A 19,526-nucleotide genomic window follows, 5' to 3' on the forward strand; every position below is an offset into this window, starting at 1 on the left:
TTTAACGTGCGATGAACGTGGCACCTTTCCCAACACGGTGCGCCACTATGGTTTGCGGTCAGTTTTTTCGTATTATAGCCTGACAACCCCAGCATGTAACACGCCAGGGGCACCCATTCCACCACCTGGGGCACACATCCGAGTTGCTCTGTGGGCAGAGCGCCCAGCCCCCGGTTACGTTTCTGAGCACTATTTAGTCGCCTTTTACGATAAGCTTAGCGCCACTGCAGGTCTAATCTTTTGACACCCGGACCTGCACGGAGCCATAGTTTGAATAAAAAGTGTTAAGACGATATATCCACACCCTTCATAGATAATATTGGATAACGCATGTTATTTGATACAAACAATAGCAATGTATCATAATCTGCATACATAAAACCCTGTTTTTCATCAGAATTGTTTAATCTGATTCAATTAATCAATAGTCCACACATTTTGATATTTGTAGTAGGGAAATTTATGGGACGATAGAAAGTTTAAAAGAGAGTATGAAAATTGAATACGAGACAGATAGTACGAGTTGGAGATCTGGAAGCGTTTGGGGTGTTTGAATTTTGTGAGCCTGAGGCTGAAATATATTTATTGTTATTTTTGAGAATTATTTTATAAAGTGTTGAACTATATTTACTACATGAAGTCTTTTATTTACAAAAGAGTTATAGTGTAAAATAAATTAAAAAACCTATTACGAGACAAACGGAATTGCGTTTTTATACCTATAATTTATACCTGGTTATTTTCGCGGATGTCACATTTCGCGATTTAAATATAAATAGTGTTTTGAAATGTTCGCTATCTTTATTTTTCGCCCCGTCAGATTTAATGGGATGTAAATTATGTGAAAAAAAAATCTTGTCAAAATTTGGCGAGCTCTTACTTCGCTAATTCCCAAACCTCGCAAATTAGCGAAAATTTGAAGTATACGGTTTTCAAAATATGATTGATTCTGAATCACTATAAATGTTTTGTTGATAAATCATTTGAGAGAAGATGTGTCTACTAGTTTTTGCGATTCACAAAGTAATGATGGACACCCCCTGTAAGTTCTCCTGCATAAAGAACATCTTCACTAAAAGAGTATCGAATATCAGAAGTAAACAGCACCTAAAATACAAAAATATGTTGTTTTCAATGAATATATAAGTATAATAAGAAATATCACTCGACCCCATATAAAATACCTGTATAAGAATCTCTATGATACTAGTAATCAGCTGAATCTATACTCCTTAACTGAGATTTTTTTGCATTTTTAAAACACTTATTGCAATTTTTTACTCACTTGCAATGTGACGTTTGCCGCTAATTCTAACACTTGTGACTTGATGTCACTCCCGTTATTTGTTGGAGTTTAATTAGCTAGTGTTTTAGTTTTTTAGTGTCGTCTTGTTTCCTTTATCATCAGTTTTTACATGTAATTGTATTTTATTTTGTTCGCTACATTGTGTATGTAATGGCTTTGCCCTTTCTACTGAGTGACATGCATGTATGAACACTGAAAAAATAGAAGTTGTGTGAATCTTTGTATCGGTATTAGCTTGAAATAATTAACCTAAAGTCAGAGTTACTACATTATATCATATTTTTCATCATATTTAATGGTTCATATAAATGACAAAAACAGGCTGACTTTGCTGGTTCAATTAATCGTACTTTCATTATAGAGTAAACGAGAGTTGAATATTCTACCTCTTAACTCTGATTAAACATAAAAATTCAACAAAACAACGCCTCATACTCCCCAAACGGGCAACAAATAATATTCCACCTAAACAGGCAAATGGCGTCTCAGTGACACATAAACAAATCTATCGGGTGAGGGTTAACTCAACCAGGTGGCAAATTTACCTATTACATTGAAGGCATCGGGCTTATCTGATACATGAAATTTCCTTTTTATGATATAAGTATTTTGTCAAAAACGAACAGGCAAAATGCTTTTTAAGAGATATGGATAGGGCTTTCACTCAAGTTAAATTTTCGAATCAAATTTTGACATGTCAAATCCTTTCAAACTTTGATATTAAAGGATAGTCTAAATTTGATTTTCTTTGAATATAAAACCAGACTCAGTGCAGCTAATTGAATTTTCTGTGGTACATAAGTAAAGTATGTAATGTAATATACCAGATGATACATTTCAAGACAGATCAATCAGTAGTTGGGTTAAGATTGTGGTTGTCGATTATGTGTGGTAGTTTTGCCCATTAGAAGCTAAATATGTAAATAAGAAAATTATAACCAAGTTCATATTAATCAAATCAACCAAACATAATGTAGACATGAAAGACTCTTATTTATCAAGACCGTTGAGTTACTATAACAATTAAATTACCTGCTCTGTTCCAGTATTTAGAATTCTTGCTTTATATCCATTATTCACTCCATCGTACTCGTATTTCTTTGAGACAAAATTTGCCTACAACAATAAAACATTCACCTGCATAGTATCTACAACAGTTCCAATTTAAAATCAAACAATAGACTTTGTATTACATAGGCGATGAATTAAATAATAGTGCATTCTTTTGACATGCTTATAAATCTATGATCTTGTTCTTTAATGGTAACTAAAAATCTAATAGATAACTGTTGTACCCAGCAAAACAAATAAAACAAAACAAAAACAAAAAAAAACATTACTTTTTCTAACATAATTCCTGTTTACTTTTTTATTTGTTTTAAGATTTTTAAAAATCGAACTTTAAAGTAGACGATTGTTGCCTCTCTCAGATATTAACTTACTATTCTTTGTGGACATGGTTTTGTTAAACCACAATTCTGTATAGTTGGATTTCCTCTCGGGAAATTACTACCACCGTAATACACATAGACGATACCATCATCTAAAAAAAATCATCAGAAAAGAAATTATATAACATTCTCTATTCTGGAAACAGCAGGAAAAATATGGTTTTCTCGGAAATAATATGTGCACGACTATTCCAGTAAGGGTACATAGTAAACAATGATATACAATATACAAATATATATCTACAATGAAGAGTGTTAAGACGAGATCATGTAATTGTCCGAATTGCTATCCTGTATAGATTAAACAAATAACCATGGTAACCACATCATTAGCAAAGTAATGACAACAGTTACAAAATAAATTATCGTGACACATGATAGTCATAATGAGTAAATGTTGTTGAATACTGTACACATAATTAAATATTATGATACATTTTTCCTTCAGGCATTTGCTCTGCATTTCTATTTTATCAAACTTCATTATGAATTATAAGGAAAATAAAAAAAAATGAAACCATCAGATTTACAAGGCGCGAAATCTGCCTTATGATCTAATAGTATTCAATCCTTTGGAATTTCAGGTGAGTGTCTGTGTGTACTTTGCTTACCCAAAGTGTAAATGTCAATTTGTTGGTTATTCATTAGAACATTTAGCACTATCAAACACTACAGGTGTTATGTAAAGTAATGTCAAATAATATACCATCATTGACAATTTCGGCCTTTTCTCCATTCCTAGAAGGTTCTCCAATCAACAAATCATCAACTCCATCTCCATTTACATCTGCAACCTAGAGAAATAAAGTATAGACTATAAATGTTAAATCATTAGCAAATGTTTTAAAGCGATCATCTCAAAAAGAAAAAAAAGAAAACAGAGCACAAAGAACGAACATTAACCGACGGAAACTGAATAGAAAACTTAAAATATGTTATTATAGAACAATCATCGCTTATAAATTTAGACAAGACACAACACTCAAAAGCCCTCAATTTTGCAAAACATACAAAATTCGTATCTAAATTTCAAATACAATACAACTTTGAGTAAATCAATTTTAAATTAACTTGGATAATATTCTTATAATCTACTTTATATGAAATATTCAGTTCAACATTTGTTTGGTGTAACTAGTCGATAGATCTTTTACTAATCGCAATTTTCTGCGTGTCTGTCTATTTCATTATCTATGTAGCATGGAACATTTGAAAATCATATGAAGTGTACAATATAGCAGTTATTCGTATAATTAAAATTCCAAATTACCATAACAAGCGAACCAAAGCCACCATATCGACTATTTCCTTCAAATCTAGCTACTTCAACCGAAGACGCTCCTGTCACATTATACAAAATGACACTTCCGGCACGTGTAATGTTGATTGGTAATGTCCAGTATGATCCCTGCACAGTCATACCGGGATATCCAACCGCTAATATAATAGATGATGTATCATACAGATAACCAAAATCTATGCTAAATCCGGCTGATTCGTGAGGTTTTGTTCCGAATATTGTTTGGTTCTTTAAAACAGCAGTCTTTCCATAGTTGAGTATATCTGCTCGTCCTATTTCTTGTATGTCATACGGTGAAAACTTGCAAGAAGGGCTACAATTACAGCATTTTAATATTTAAAACATTTATGCAATCAGGCCATATACTTTGACTGATTTTTACAATTCTTTTTAAGGCGACTTCTTAATCATTTTTATCCTTTAGGTAACGTGAAAGCAAATTTTTGTATATATCCACAATACGGTTATGTTTCCATACAAAATGTTAGTTTAACATTTCGACCACATAAATAACTGTTAAAGAATTACTTCAAAAAGACTCCTAAAATAAAATAAAAATTCGAAATTGCTACAAATGTGGTACCAGAATTAAATACAGAAAGATTTATGATTAAAGAGATTTTTAAAAATACATTTGAAGATCTTTTACAATACCAAGAGTAAGCTGAGATTTTGTATGTGTTAGTGTAGACCACCGAATTCATAAAACTGTCATCAAAATCAACTTGACTATCTTACAGCGTCTTGCGCATTTATGTATACAAGGACACTAAGAATACAGAGCATACTTACTTCATACATTTTCTCGTATTTGGTGAGCTGACTTTCAGGGTTTGATTTTTTACCATCATGTGGAATCCAAACCATGCAAACGGTTGCTATTTAAATGACGTATTCAATTAATGCTTGTTAATGAAGATACGTATTTTATTTGAAGTAAATGATATGTTGGTTTCCTAGCTAAATAAAATTGATTTGAGTCTACAGAAATGGTCGAATATATTTTTAATATTATAGAAAAGACTCATACGAAAGAAAGGTTTCAAAGGGCTCCTACTGTAAGAAACAAATGATGATGCATGAGTGTAACCACATGTTATCATGTTACGTATAAAAACAAAAGAAACTGTACAAAAAGGGAAAGCATTTTACCTCTTGGTCGGATGTTTGTCGCCATTTGATATCTTCAAAAGCAACATTCTTCTTTGCTGTACAAATTTTAAAAATAAATTATTTAATCTGGATATATTACAGAGACATATGTAACATTTCAAATCTTTTAAAATTATATTTTTATCGGAATGTAGAGGCGCAATGGAGGATGGACTTTTAACCTGGATACACATGATCTTTTTTAAACGGAATAAAATACTTTTGCATATAGAAAGAGCAATTTTTACATAATATTAAGGACCTCCTAATCAATCGCTAACAATTGCTAACAACAATTCAGTTGTTTCATAAAGAAAACTTGAATTGTTAAATTTACAAGAATCTTCAAAATTAAGCGTGTCTTTAAACTGTTGTTTATTATGTTTAGGTGATGGCGAATGCAGGAAATCAAAACCATAAAGAGGAGAGGAAACCTATGACATGTTGAACAATTCGTATCATATGGTGCAACTGAATACACCATACATTTCCACGAGTTCATGACGATAGCCATAATACTTTTGCATTGACTTTTACCTTATAACACCTTAATCCTGTTCCAGACGCTTTATTATCACAAGTGTATAGCGGTACAAACTGTCCAATTATACAACTTGATGGCTTTTTACTATTTACAAGAATATTAAGAACGTGTTGCGGGTTATAGAAGAAAGGAATCGTCATATTAGGCATTTTCACAAAAAAATGTGTAAAGACCTACACATTGATCATTTCAATTATTCAAAGAGCCACCATCTAATTATTACATTATTATGTTTATTTTCAGGTTAAAAAGGTGAAAAACAGCGCATGACGTCATATGTTGTCGCTTGCTCCAATACGTTTTTTATTAGTCATTAAAAGTTGAAGGCATATTAAAACATTACTTTCTTAAGTATTTTGTACGTATATAAATTAAAGTAAATGGTACAAAATGGTTAAATTAAAATGGTAACTTCAGCCCTATGCCGTTTAAATATCAATCGTTTCTTTTCAAGCTGCATGAAAGATATTATTAAGAATGCTTTAAAGACGATGATGTACCTCCTATATCCTTACTAGCCATCAGAGCTGCGACAACACCACTTTGATTGTATTTTCCTGAATAAAAAGGCAAGCCCATGACCAAGTCCTCATGACCGTCACCATTAATGTCTCCGGCTTCGATATTAAACCCTATATTGCAATATTGACTCTACAAGAAAAGATTCGTCTGATAAATACATACTAATTTTACTGAGGGATATGAGGCCATTTTTATTTTAATTGTGATAAAATAAAATATTTAATACATTATAATACTATAAATAACAACCGTTCATTATTGTTGAAGTGATTCCGGAGACAACACCAAGCAAATTAAAGAAAACTGGGATATATTTTATAAAACTAAAGAACCGTGACCTCATATGTCACGTTACTGCTAAGATAATGTATTTGTATAATTAGATCATACAAAACACTTTTGTTGAGACCATGTAAGATGCCCATTTATGTGAGATAAAATAAATTGCACATGGTGCAATAGAAATCAATTAACAATGTAATTCTAATTCTAATGACAAATACGCTATTAAAGCGGTTAAGACATAAATTTAATTAATCTCGGGAGATCAATCCCCCTACTGGTCATGGGTAATTATTTATCTAGTTCACAAATCTTTTACCTGACAAGTGATAGTTATGTCAACTTCGTCATATTTCCTACTACCTTTGCTTTTTCCGAGATAGATAGAAATCAGACCCTGAAAAAAATATTATGCGCCTTCATTATGTAGATTTCTATTTCCTATTATTGTTGTTGTTATTTGACACTTGTTTTATCAAGAAAAAGAATGAAATTTTGTGGGGAATAGATTAACATAAATGAACCAACCAGCTAATATTGTTTCCTACATTAAAAGAAACAAGCTTCTGTATCATTTAAGCAGAAAATTCGTCCATCACTTATAAAACACCAATTAAAAGCGAAAATGTGACCCAAAAAAATGCAAATATTCGGCAAAATACCAAATCGTTATAACAAAAGGACAAACCAGAGATATTAAAATACAACAAAATATATATTAAAAATTATCACAATTTGAAATGCTACTAAACAAGGTTAACATATACAGCATGTAGTATAGTATGAGAACCCACCTTATATTCCAATGGGTTGTCTATCCAATATGCAGGAGCCCCAACCACTAAATCCACCACTCCATCTAAGTTGATATCTAACACTGCCACACCTGACCCAAACCTAGATTGTTTCTTTTAAACAAAAGTGAAGACCTGACAATATGTTTTTATTTTTTAAAAGAATAACAGTTTTGTTGGTAAATCCAAATATGTGATCTGTTAATCATATATACCGCCCTGTCTGGATAAAAACCAAATAAAAAAATCCAAAACTCTTAAAAAGTAATGAAAGGACTGACGAACAAACAAAACGTTGTAAGAATATACACTTTGGTCGAGGAATAAAACATATCCATCAAGAACGCTCAGTATCATTTGTCTTCATGTTTGTTAATGTACTTATAACAATAATAACTAATATTTCTTTTTTTTTTAATAATCAATCGAAAGTGAAAGAATTTTTATTCTGCTCTATAAGTGTAGTTCTTACGTTTGGAAATCCAGGAATAACTACCATATGGTTAAGAAGTGGGTTAAAATTATATTTTTCGTTTTTGACATCTAAATTAATGGAGTAGTAGTCAAAGCCGCCTGAATCGGAATCTAGCAAAATGGAAAAGCAAAACATTGTACAGAAAAGTGAAAAACAAAATTGTAGTGTTGGTGTTGACATTTCAAAAGTATTAAAAAGCCAAATTGTGATCACTGTAAACGATTAAATTGTTTAAACAATTTCAAATCTTTCTTAAATTATGTTTTAAGTGTTTTTTTTTTCAAAGGAAGTTTTTTTGCAAATTGGGTTAATTCTGAAATAGAGTTTAACAGTTTTACTAAGACTTTATTTAAAATTTCATTCAAAGACATTTCAAATCATTGAAATAAGCTTTCGAAAAATATTTGATAAAAATATATATATTTTTTTCCCAATAATGATTTTATCATCCCCCCTTAAGCATAGTATAATAAGTGGGATGATCAAACATATAGAGAAATCATGTTTTCATACCATTCCCATAAACAATGTAAACTCTCCCCTCTTGAACACTTCCAGAAACACTGTATCCGGGAGATCCCATGATTATATCTACATAACCATCAGAGTCCATATCTCCTGTAGTAAGGGCCCTGTTTAACAAATGTTTATTTTTACTATGTTATTTATATTATGTAAATGTGCATGTATAATCCCGATTTTCATTACTGCATAGATCATTTAAACAAAACTGTTCTTATTTAAATTATGTAAAAGTTGGTCACTATTTAAACAAAATGTTTAAGTATTATTTACATATTTATCTTTGAGTGCAAATTGTGTCGATACTTACCAACCTAGTTTCGCATAAGAGCTGTTGACAGCGTACACTCCAGACTTACTCTCATACCCAACGTGTTGTCTTTCTTTGTATTGTCTGTTTAGTATTCGTTGTACGTCTTTCTAATCATGATAAACACCACACAATTGATTAGTGATAAATACAAACAGTAAAACTATTGAAGAACTTAATGTAACTATTAATGGGTCGTATTCCTACTTACAAAAGAAAAATAAACAAAATAAGACAGAAACTTTAGGTTAAAGTCTGTAACTATTTCAACACAAAAGAGTTGAAAACTTTATACTTTATCCTTGTATATGAAGTAGCCTACTTTCCTTATCAGTTTTGACTGGTTGTATTTTTTAACATATTACCTGCTTTTTAAATTAAAGTATTGTTCAAAAGTGATTTTTCTTACTTCCTTACGAATCTTTTTACTGATGAACATTCTGCTGCCAATGTTGAAGTAATTTTTTACTTTAATTTTGTGTGTGTGTGTGTGTCTTGTTGATGATTTTGGTATGTACTTCTAAGAAACTTCAAATATTTATTTGCTTTCAGGACAACATTATTTTATTCAAAAGATACAATGTATCTTTTGGCATTATCAGTTCTATGCTTATTGTAGTTCAGTAAAATATTGAAGTAATAATGTCAATTAAGCAAACATCTTAAGGCCACAGTTTTTTTTTAAATATTTGGTTTACGGATCCGCCCAACCGATATTTCTAGTTAGGAGAAAAAAATAAAATTGGAATTTCAGTTTTTCAATTTCTATTTTTAAGAGCAAAATCGTAAAATCTACTTTTTAAAATAAGGTTACGGGCAATGCCTCTTCTAGCTTGTTCATTCAACTACTGGACAAAGCACAGTGAGAAGATCGGACGAACACGGCTGCATGAAATTTCACAACTTCAATAAAATTATGCATAAGGGTTTTGGTTGTCTGGGAAACAAGTAAACACTAGTTGAAGATGATGAAATCAAAACTCCATTTATTAAAATGTTAGTAAACAATTCCTGTAATTTATTTAAGAGTTAAAACCTCGTGGGTTTGTTTTTATTCTCAACAAGTAGATACATAAAGGAAGATAATTGGCGGGAAAATCAAAGCTATGAAGATTTGTGTGAAATTATGCAACACAGCCCATAAAACAACTGAGAAAATTAAAAATGTAATTTGCTGTCTTCTGAAGACCATTTCACTCTCCTTAATTATTGAAGTTTTATAAACAATTTTTAAATTACAGGATAATTTTTAAAGGGATTTCATAGTAAAAAAGTTTCATTGTCTTCCAATTAATGACAAATTATTAGTTTAAATGTATTTTTGAGATTTAAAAACCATTAGTTAATTTACTATTTTCAACTTTAGTAAAAGATAATGTAGTCTCTCAGTGTAATTGTTTTATGAAAATAGAAGACAAAAACATTTTTTTTATTTTTAATGAAATCCGTCTGCATACTCAATTTTCTGTCCATGAATTCTTCCTGTGCTTTGTAAGTTTTTTTCATATTGACTTATCACTAAACCTATCTGTAACACAACTTGTTTACACCAAACAATCGCCAATGATAAATTAAACACTACATATTTTGACAAACCCTGTTTTAAAACTCAAATTTCCACTTTTTTTAACTTAACATCTTAGTCACTTTTTACCACGTTTATTTCAACCTTACTATTTCATACTGTTAGGAAGGCTATCGATACACAAAATTAGAGAAAAGTAACATTGTTTAAGTATTGCAGATTGAATTGATTGGACACTTAAAATTTTGGAATGAGAATTCGTTATTTTAAATGATGTGTAGGTACATACAGTAGATTATAATCCAACTTCTAAACTATGTCAGGTTAGATAATGGAATTTTTGAAAATGAAAAAAAAAATATATATTTTTTATTTAAAATATAAATAGTAGATATGTATTTCTAGTTCCCATTTTAGTTTTTATTATTTCCGACCGACCGATCTGATTTCATCCAGTCAAAAATCGTAAACCAACAAAAACTATGGCCTAATGCTTATAACCTAATGGATCTAGAATTTTAATTTCTAGTTCTTTATTGCAAGCTAAACTTGTCCAAGAAAAACTGAACTAGAACATTTAGCAAGTTACTTTCTAATGTGAGAAATTAAATTTTCCTGCAATTTTTTTCTAAGGCAGGCAGAGTTTTCATGTTCTTGTTTTTTTCTATTTTCTTTTGTTGTATAGTCGTTATCCCTAGATTATATTCTTGTTTACAACCGTTCTTTATCCTGGTGCCAATGCTTTCTTCTTTAAAATCTAGGTTCCCGACTTTACTTATGGCCAAGACTATTGTTTTGTTACAGATATGTTCCTTTAACTTAAAATTAAGATATAAATTACCTTTATGTGTGATTTTGGTTGGATTGATATGCCTCTGTGATGTTTTATAACATTAACGTCTTTTACTGTTAATCCACGTAAATCTCGTTGTACGAAGAATCCATTACGAGCCTTTGAGTTACGTCCGTTCTGACTGGTCCTTGATTGGTTGCAGTGAACAAACACAGGGTTATGCGGCAGATCACATGCACTATAATGATAAGTAATTGCCGTATTGTCTTATTTTGTTACCGATATATATATAAATCTAATTCAAAAATATTATGATGTAAAAGGGATGCATTACAGTGTATGTTTCAAGAATGTTTGATTTTTGATATATCGAAGTTTGCTTGTAGTCTGCAACAAAAATCTTAAAAGAAAACATCTAAATAAAAACCAACAAACCTCATTTATTTTCTTATTCATATCTTAATTAACAAAAGTTAATATAAACTATTAGAAACAAGAAAACTGAGCAATGCTAACTCACTTTATACCCCCTCATTTGATAACATGCACCTTTTGACCTCCACATTGATTTAGATCAAAATCTTAAATAGAAGGATCATAATGGAGAATATGTTATAAGGTTCTGTGAATGTGTAACTGAATTCGATTCAGTTGTATAGAAAGAGTAACATACAAGATGCTGGGTACCGCTTTGCGATACGGAAGAAATGAAGGAAGTACAGACGGACGGAAGGAAGGATGGACACCCCTATCCCTATATACCCCAATTCGAAGTGGAGATATAATAAATAATAAAAGTATTTAGGAATTCTTTTCTCATAACTTATAACGCAATAGATACCTTGTTCCTTTTTCTAGTAGTGTAATCAGATTTTTCCAACCTCTATCAGACCACCCAACCATGTCATCAACTCCACCAAGGAAATAATCAATCATGTTGTTCTCTAGAAATGGACTTGTTTCTGCTACTACTTGATACAACTAAAATTCAGAGGTTTTTTATGAATTAGAATTTGTAATTCTGTATCAACAGCTATCTTATCATTTGATATAAGCATCAACGACTTAAAGACACAGCCACGAGATAAATATGTTTTTTTCTTATTTCCTCCAATTTCAATCAAGAAAATATAAGTTATGAAGCTAGTTACACTATATTTATGTATGCATTTTATTAAGAGGTATATTAAAAGGTGTACACTTTAAATGTTGCAGTTGCTATATATAATGAAACTAAGTGAATGAACTCTTTCAACATACCTCGGGCATACCATATAATTCTGCAATACTGAAAAGATAACGAAAATTATAAAACTGATTGGTTAAAATGTTAAATTTTATTCCACCTCTATGGTATCGTTTGATTTGCACATAGGTAACAATGGCTATTGTAGCATTAATAATCTATTTTTACACTTTTTACAAGCAGAATCTCCACAAACTGCTAAAATGTTTATGTACCATTTCATATAAAACAAAAAGTTGTCTGGCATATTCTAGGAATCGATATCCTATCATTGTGTGTTTTTTGTAATTTCTTAACATTTCCTTTCAGAAATTTTAAGTTTTCTTATCTTGTCATTTTTCATTTGGGGACATTTTTGCTTAAACTCATAATGAGTAAAGGAGAAAACTCGTGTCAGATTAATTATTTGTAACTTATTTTTGCAGATTGAAAGCCTGCAAAACACACACTTATTTTTGCCTAATTTTGCTCTGCTCTATTAAAATATTTTTATAAAGAAAGCGATAAAGAACTATTGCGCGAAAAGAGATCTTTTATAGATATTTACAAAGAAAGCACTACATAGTTACATTTCACTAATGGTATATAAAAACGGTGTTTGCTATTTTTGATCTTTTTTGTATGTACATTTAAACATGCAAAATAAAATTGCAATTTGGACAAAATCACGTTATAAATGACTATCCTACATACCTGCTGTTAAAATTGTTATTTATGTAATGGTATAGGCATATGAAAACAAAAAATACAGAAATCAGTTTTACAAATAGGCTTCTGAAACAGGGTTATGTTTCTACAAGATTGAAGTCATCACTACAGAAGTTTTATGGTCGTCATCATGAACTCGTGGATCGTTATGGTGTATCCATCTGCACCATGAAAACTGATTTATTTAACGGGTCATAGTTTTCCTTTCCTCGTTTGTCTACCCCGGACTTGACTTTTTATGAGCAACTCGGTGGGTGATTCTAGAAAAAACAGAGGACGCTTACCCTACCGGTGCACCTATTCCATGCTCCCAGTTTTTAGTGGAGTCCGAGTTGCTCATTTGCTTTTGTTATTTTGTGTGTATGATTTAAGTTACTTTATGTTGTTTGTTGTGTATGTCTGTTTTCCATGTCTGGTCTTTGTCCCTGGATTACATTCTTTTGATTACCGCTCTAACCTTGGTTCCCTTGATTACTCTTTTAAGTCTCATGAAAACAAATCTTTTTTATTGTTCTGTATAGATGTCATTGAGTATGAAAGAAACAACATTCACATATGAAGGTGTACGATTTAATAAAGCATACCTTGCAAGGACAAGCAATGTTGAACAGGAATCGATAGTATCTTTGTCAATAACGACTTTACCGTAATATTCTTGGTAAATGTTGAACAAATCTTCTGTAGGTACATACCTTTAATACATCAATGAGTGTTTTATATCATGTGGAAAGTAAATAGTACATCACAAAATAAAATTATCTCAGTTTCAATAATTCACATATGGGTAAGGTTTCGCAAAATTAATTATTTAGCTTCTTTTTCTCTTAATTTCTTTAAAATAAATTTGCTCGTTTTCAATACCATGCTACAAAGCTGGTTGCATTCCCTCTATAGGTTGCAAGAAAGCAGTCAAGAATGAAACTTCCATGGTAGACATTTTTAGGTTCGTCCTATCTTCGAACTTGCAACAGTTGCATATACTTTGAAATTTACCGTTGTATTAATTTCACGAAGTTTTACAGAACTCTTCGAAAACTTTATGCTATTTAAAGGTACGATATTTATCTTTTGAAAAAAAAAGAACTGGAATAATCCTGCTAAAAACTGTGGAATACACTTTTGCAAGTTTTATGTGAAATGATTTTATAAAGATTACAATGCAAATCAGTTATCCGAATATTCTTATTATCACCGTCTTATGAGTTATTATAAAAAGCATGTTCTTTCAATTAACAAGAAAAATTAAAATATATCATAAATGTATTATGACCCATATGTATTATGCGACACATACACGACACTAATAAGTAAAACATTACCAATCGTCTACTGGATCTATATCATTAACACCATGCAAACGCCAGACAGAAACTACATCGCCTCCTAAATATGAAATTAAGACAAATATCAATTCTATGAACACTCATTATTGAAAGGAAATATGTTATAAAAACTTAAATCTGAATTTAAGATCGTCAATAAAATAGCCTATACAAGATAATTTAAAAAATCCTGTCGAAGCGTTTACACTATCTATCTTAAATCCAAGTTAATGTTAACATTTTGCTACCATATCTTAACATTTCTAAACAACCAACCTCTCAATACTCACATTTTACTGTCAACCCTTTTATTCATCAAAAACAAAACCCAATTTGGCGTGCAAAAATATTTTGTTATGAAAGATTCCAAGATATCTTACTAAGTTCAACAAGTGGTTAAGGAGGATTTGCAAATAAAAAAAATGGTAATCCTTTAAAAGCAATCAAGGGAACCAAGGTTACAGCGGTAATACACCCTATATAGCGGAAACTGAGATTAAAGGATCTAGCTAAATGATATTCTTTCTTTCGGATCAGATTTGCTCCCATTAAAATGCCGACCGTTTGTTGGAAAACAAGTCCACCACACTGGACAAAATCAAACTTTTGAAACTTGACCCTACTACTAGTCAAATGAAAAAAGGATAAAAAAATAAATAGCTTTTGCGTTGCAAGGCAAGGCTTGATAATGCAATATGATCTCTCAATTTGGTTAGATTGGTAATCATAAAACTGAATCCCGAGGGATAAAGCCACAATGGCAGATAGTTTAGTTAGTTATTTATAAGATCAGAACAAGCATGAGAAATGTCACACTGTCACACTGGTTTCAGTGCAGAAAGATATCACGAATTTTTAGGAGGAAATAGGGACACACGTGTGATGGGCGCACAAACAAATGGAAAGGGGACCATACTGATAGTCATGCAATGGTACGTTTCTAACGGGGTTATACTCATATACAAACCTAAATCAGCTGCTTCGTGTGCTAGACTGTAGTTGCCATGAAAATCTACCTGAAAGGTCACAAAGAGGAAGTTTATCCCAATTTATTTATCAAGGTTACTAGAAACACTTCTTATGCAATGAGTTCAGGAAAGAAAATATAGAATATGATCCATAAACATTATAAATTTCCTAAATTAAAAACTGGCATTTTTTCCAAACTATTATGAAATGTTACCAAAAAAAAACTGAAGCTTACCGCTGCTAATGTAGGTATAAAACCATGTTCAATATCGAGACTGTGCCAAAGAACATCTGATACCTGGTGCGACATAATCCCAAACAGGAACACTACTAACTTTTGCGTAGCCTAAAATGTCGTTGATAACATTTTTAAAATGACTCATTCATGATATATAAAAGCAGTACTAAGCTGTTTTTGTGTGCCACTGCTCAAGTTGCTTGCTCTTCACATGTTGTCTTTGTGATGTTTTTTTTTTTTATTTCCCATTCCTTTGAATTATCGCTTTTTTTTATCTAAATGATATTTGTCCGATTACTTCCACTTATTATTGTATTGTCCTCTTAGTATTGTGTCTGCCTTTAAAGCATAAAATAATAGGGAGAAAAATCAAGTTGTGGGGGTATTACGCAATGAATATGGCCTGAAAATATCAATTTTGTTGTAATAACATAAATGTTCAAAATATAGTGACATATATAAATTGGTGGTTTGTGTTCATTGTAATGACGTCATAATGGTGCCACAATTACACAATAGTAAATTCTGTTGTATTTGTATTCGGATATATTAGTATTTACATCCGGGAAACTATATCCACCCCGAGAAAAAAAACTTATTTTCACATATTAAAGTCTATGTAATAATTAATATATTCACTAAAAATGAAATTGTTTCTTGTGTGTGGACACCATGACTTTGCCAGAAGTGGAACCGGAAAGTGATCATAAAGTACCAAATGAATGGAATTAATTGTCCTTTCAATGCAAGATTTTTGTAAGTCCTTATCTTTCCAAACTTGTCATGTAGTCAAGCCTCCGAATTCACAATCATCATGTTTAACATGTGATGAATAATTTTCAGTTGTATTCAGTGTCAATAATGGCCTTTAACGCCCCTTTTCCGATAATCAAATTCAAGATCGAGGATATTCAAATATTTAAATACCATGGACTTCTACTGTAAATCATACCGGATTCCATTATTTTGGATATATGTTTCTCGTTACCATGGCCCTCTATTATAAACCATACCTGATTCCAGGGTTGAGGATATTTGTTTCGGATATAGTCTACTGCAGTTTTGATGAAAGGAATCCAGTGAGTGTCTTCTGACACATTACTGTAGTTACCTTCAAATAGAGAAAATTGTTCCAATTATAAATTATTTTAAACAGGAAATGTATCACCAGTAATCTTTAAATGAACATATTTGCCCTGTTTGGATGACTTAGTTAATAGTACATTCAGATTTTTATTTTGGTTGGTCAATTTTACTTGGTCTTCAAATCAAAGACATAACCATAAATTGATATTAAATTTTCCATATGTCATTAAGAGTTCGCCCGTATTGTTTAACAAATTGTCATTCTAGATTCATTTACTATTGTATACCGTTATTGCACAAATTGCTGTAAAAAGAATCGGGGTAGGCACTGCCTGCTTGGAATGCGTCTCTGTTGTCCTGTATCAGCTGCAATAAGTAATTGCATAAGATGTTATTTGGTCATTTGGAATTTTTAAAAAATATATATCTATAGGTCTATTGAGACAAAATTATAAAAGTGTTTAGACGGAAGATCTCAGGAAGCGAAGGATAAGATTTCAAATTTTCTATCAATGCTTTGCTGAGTTAAATAAGAGTATCGAAATCTTATCCAAGGTGTCTGCGCCATTTTTCTGGAGGGGTTTGATTGACTTTTTTGTGATAAGAACCCGAATTAAACATACTTTGCTTGCCTCTACCTACTAACCACTGTTCTTAGTAAATACATGGCGTCATCAAATGTTTTTGTGTCACAAATGTTGTAGATTGTAGATGAGATGAGGAAATTTCACATAGCTAAAAATTGGAGATCCTGTTTCAAAATGAGGAAATTGTAAAATTAATGTGTTTGTGCATTCATCTTACCCATGAAACATTTAAAAGTGTGAAAAAAACCTGATATCGTCATTGTTTTCATTGTAGAATGAAGAATTTTATTCTTAATCTTTTTTAATGAAGAGTATTGATATATAGTAAGGGGAAGATGTTCAACGCACATAATCGTAAACATTGGTTTTATTGTAGAATGACGAATTTTCCTCTTAATCTTTTTTAATGCAGAGCATTGATAGATAGTAAGGGGAAGATGTTCAACGCAAATAATCGTGAACTATTTCTCAACGATTATATTTACTCTCTTTTTCAAAGTAAAGGTGTTCTTAAAAAGCATTTTATACAGGATGGTACAAAAAACTAAATTAAAGACAATTTTATATTTTTCATATCTTATTAAGAATAGGAGTCATAGTAAAAAAATTATATACATTAAACCTAGGTAATTTCTATCTAATCATTTATATACATTTATAATTTATTCTTTATCAAAGTAATGAAAATTACTTTAATCAGTAAGCGGTACGATAATATGTTTGACTGTGAAAGTTTTTTTTTCTAAAAAAACAGAAATTAATACTACCCTTTCGTAATCGACTGAGGCCCCTTTTCCATTGAAGCTTTTAGTTGTACGTGATCCTAAAAATGAACCAACAACAATAGATCCAACTATATTATTACATGAACATCTCATTTTTTCTCTACGTAAAGCATAGGACTAGTACATTGCCCGAGACGTGTCATTGTATGAGAAACTCGGTGGACGTTTCTAGAAAATCAGTGGATGCTTACCCTACCGGGGCACAAGGTCTTCGCTCGGTAAAGTCTGTAAAAAACCGATTACCAGACTTCGCGAACGTTGACAATGACAAGAGTTCTTATGCATTGCATGGCTAGAAATTAGGTAATAAACAATAGTTTATCTTTTGTCCTAGATGTAGGACAAGTATTAAAGTGCAGTTGTATGTTGTCAGACTTGTTATCAAATGGTACAATAAACAAGGTGAAGTTCATAATCATTTAGATACTGGCTTAATGAAAACATGTAGCTTGATTAATTTATATTTGTTCAACCATATTGGTTAATCAAGCATTTCGTAGTTGCAGCTCTAAATAGGTTTGAACGGCCCAAATCGCTAATATCACGAAGAAAATAGCTACAGTATCATCTGTGGTAGCATATTTTGATTAAATCGTATTATAGCATTTAGTACACATTAATATATAAACTTTTTGCTACTAAGCCACAACTACACTGCTGCTGATGACAGACAACACTAAATATTATATAAATATATTTTTAAGCAAATTAATAATAAAGTTCAGATTAATTTGACAGTAGCTACAAGTTATTACCTTTTTTTCCTAAAGTATAAGTTGTTGAGGTATAAATGATGTAAAATTTAGTTCGATTGATTGAGGTGTCATTCTTTTCTGTTACTTTTTCCGTGTGCTAACAATTGAATAAAACTGTTTTTTTAATGAATCTTTAATAACTTGAGAAAGCAGAGAACGCTTAACCAATCGGTGCTTCTGGTCCTTCCTCCGAGTTATTTTGTGATGTCCGGATTGTTCACTTACTTTTGTTTCCTTGTACGTGTGGTTCTTTTTGTTATATAAAGGTATTGTTTTTATGTGTGCGTTTATTTTCCCTGTATAGTCGTATCATTGGGTTATATTTTTTTTATTACAATTCAAATACTGATTTCCTGAATTACCCTTTAATAAACATGTCGCGGTTTCATTTAAAAAAATCTAGTATGAACCAGGTGCGTCGCTAAGATAAATGGTTCTCTCTTGCACAAAACACTTAAAGTCAATGATAATTTCACGTCGTTATGGTGAAAAAAAATGTACTTAAAAATATTCAGGTATAAATCCTAATCTTTGTAACCATTATAGTTTTGAAAAATGTTCTTACCAATAACCATATGTGTTATGATTCCACATCCCTGCACTTGAATCACAAAACATATTAATACTGGCACTAAGCATAGAAAAATGTGAGTAGGAGACATTTTTGAGAAGCAGACACTTCACCGAATTACAAATTATCACTTCATAGATAAATACTATCAATATGTAATTAATCTAATATTTCATATGATGTCTCATGGTTTATCTCGTTTTAACAATTCCCAGTACTTAAAGTCATTCGAGTGGAAATGTATAAATTCAACTGGTCTTTCTTGATTTCAATTATAATTGTA

At 31.1% G+C, this 19,526-nt stretch overlaps 1 protein-coding gene across 1 annotated transcript; it reads right to left on the reverse strand.

The window, feature by feature from the left end:
* Positions 1 to 566: 566 nt before the first annotated feature.
* Positions 567 to 19,395, reverse strand: LOC148629242 (phosphatidylinositol-glycan-specific phospholipase D-like). Its single transcript, XM_088547098.1, has 24 exons — positions 19,238 to 19,395; positions 17,900 to 17,955; positions 16,833 to 16,911; positions 16,473 to 16,570; positions 15,457 to 15,567; positions 15,220 to 15,268; positions 14,250 to 14,313; positions 13,515 to 13,622; positions 12,237 to 12,264; positions 11,818 to 11,957; positions 11,025 to 11,214; positions 8,659 to 8,768; positions 8,340 to 8,458; positions 7,824 to 7,936; positions 7,352 to 7,465; positions 6,877 to 6,954; positions 6,254 to 6,404; positions 5,210 to 5,265; positions 4,850 to 4,935; positions 4,028 to 4,370; positions 3,464 to 3,551; positions 2,749 to 2,849; positions 2,339 to 2,422; positions 567 to 1,107 (listed from the first exon to the last, which is right to left on the reverse strand). Exons 1-24 carry the CDS (start codon positions 19,332 to 19,334, stop codon positions 1,003 to 1,005), a joined length of 2,568 nt encoding a protein of 855 aa, XP_088403224.1. The 5' UTR covers positions 19,335 to 19,395; the 3' UTR covers positions 567 to 1,002.
* Between the last annotated feature and the right edge of the window lie 131 nt (positions 19,396 to 19,526).

The sequence above is a fragment of the Perna viridis genome, chromosome 1 (assembly GCF_037379345.1).
Source record: "Perna viridis isolate PV_CMFRI_1.1 ecotype Kerala chromosome 1, ASM3737934v1, whole genome shotgun sequence".
Taxonomy (NCBI): domain Eukaryota; kingdom Metazoa; phylum Mollusca; class Bivalvia; order Mytilida; family Mytilidae; genus Perna; species Perna viridis.

What these genes read in the sequence shown, in the direction of transcription:
- LOC148629242 (XM_088547098.1), bottom strand. Translation starts at nt 19,334, where the DNA reads ATGTCTCCTACTCACATTTTTCTATGCTTAGTGCCAGTATTAATATGT. An exon ending in CAGCAATTTGTGCAATAACG is followed by an intron (nt 16,571 to 16,832) that starts GTATACAATAGT and finishes CTCTATTTGAAG; the next exon opens with GTAACTACAGTAATGTGTCA. An exon ending in TTATTCCTGGATTTCCAAAC is followed by an intron (nt 7,466 to 7,823) that starts GTAAGAACTACA and finishes TTTGTTTAAAAG; the next exon opens with AAACAATCTAGGTTTGGGTC.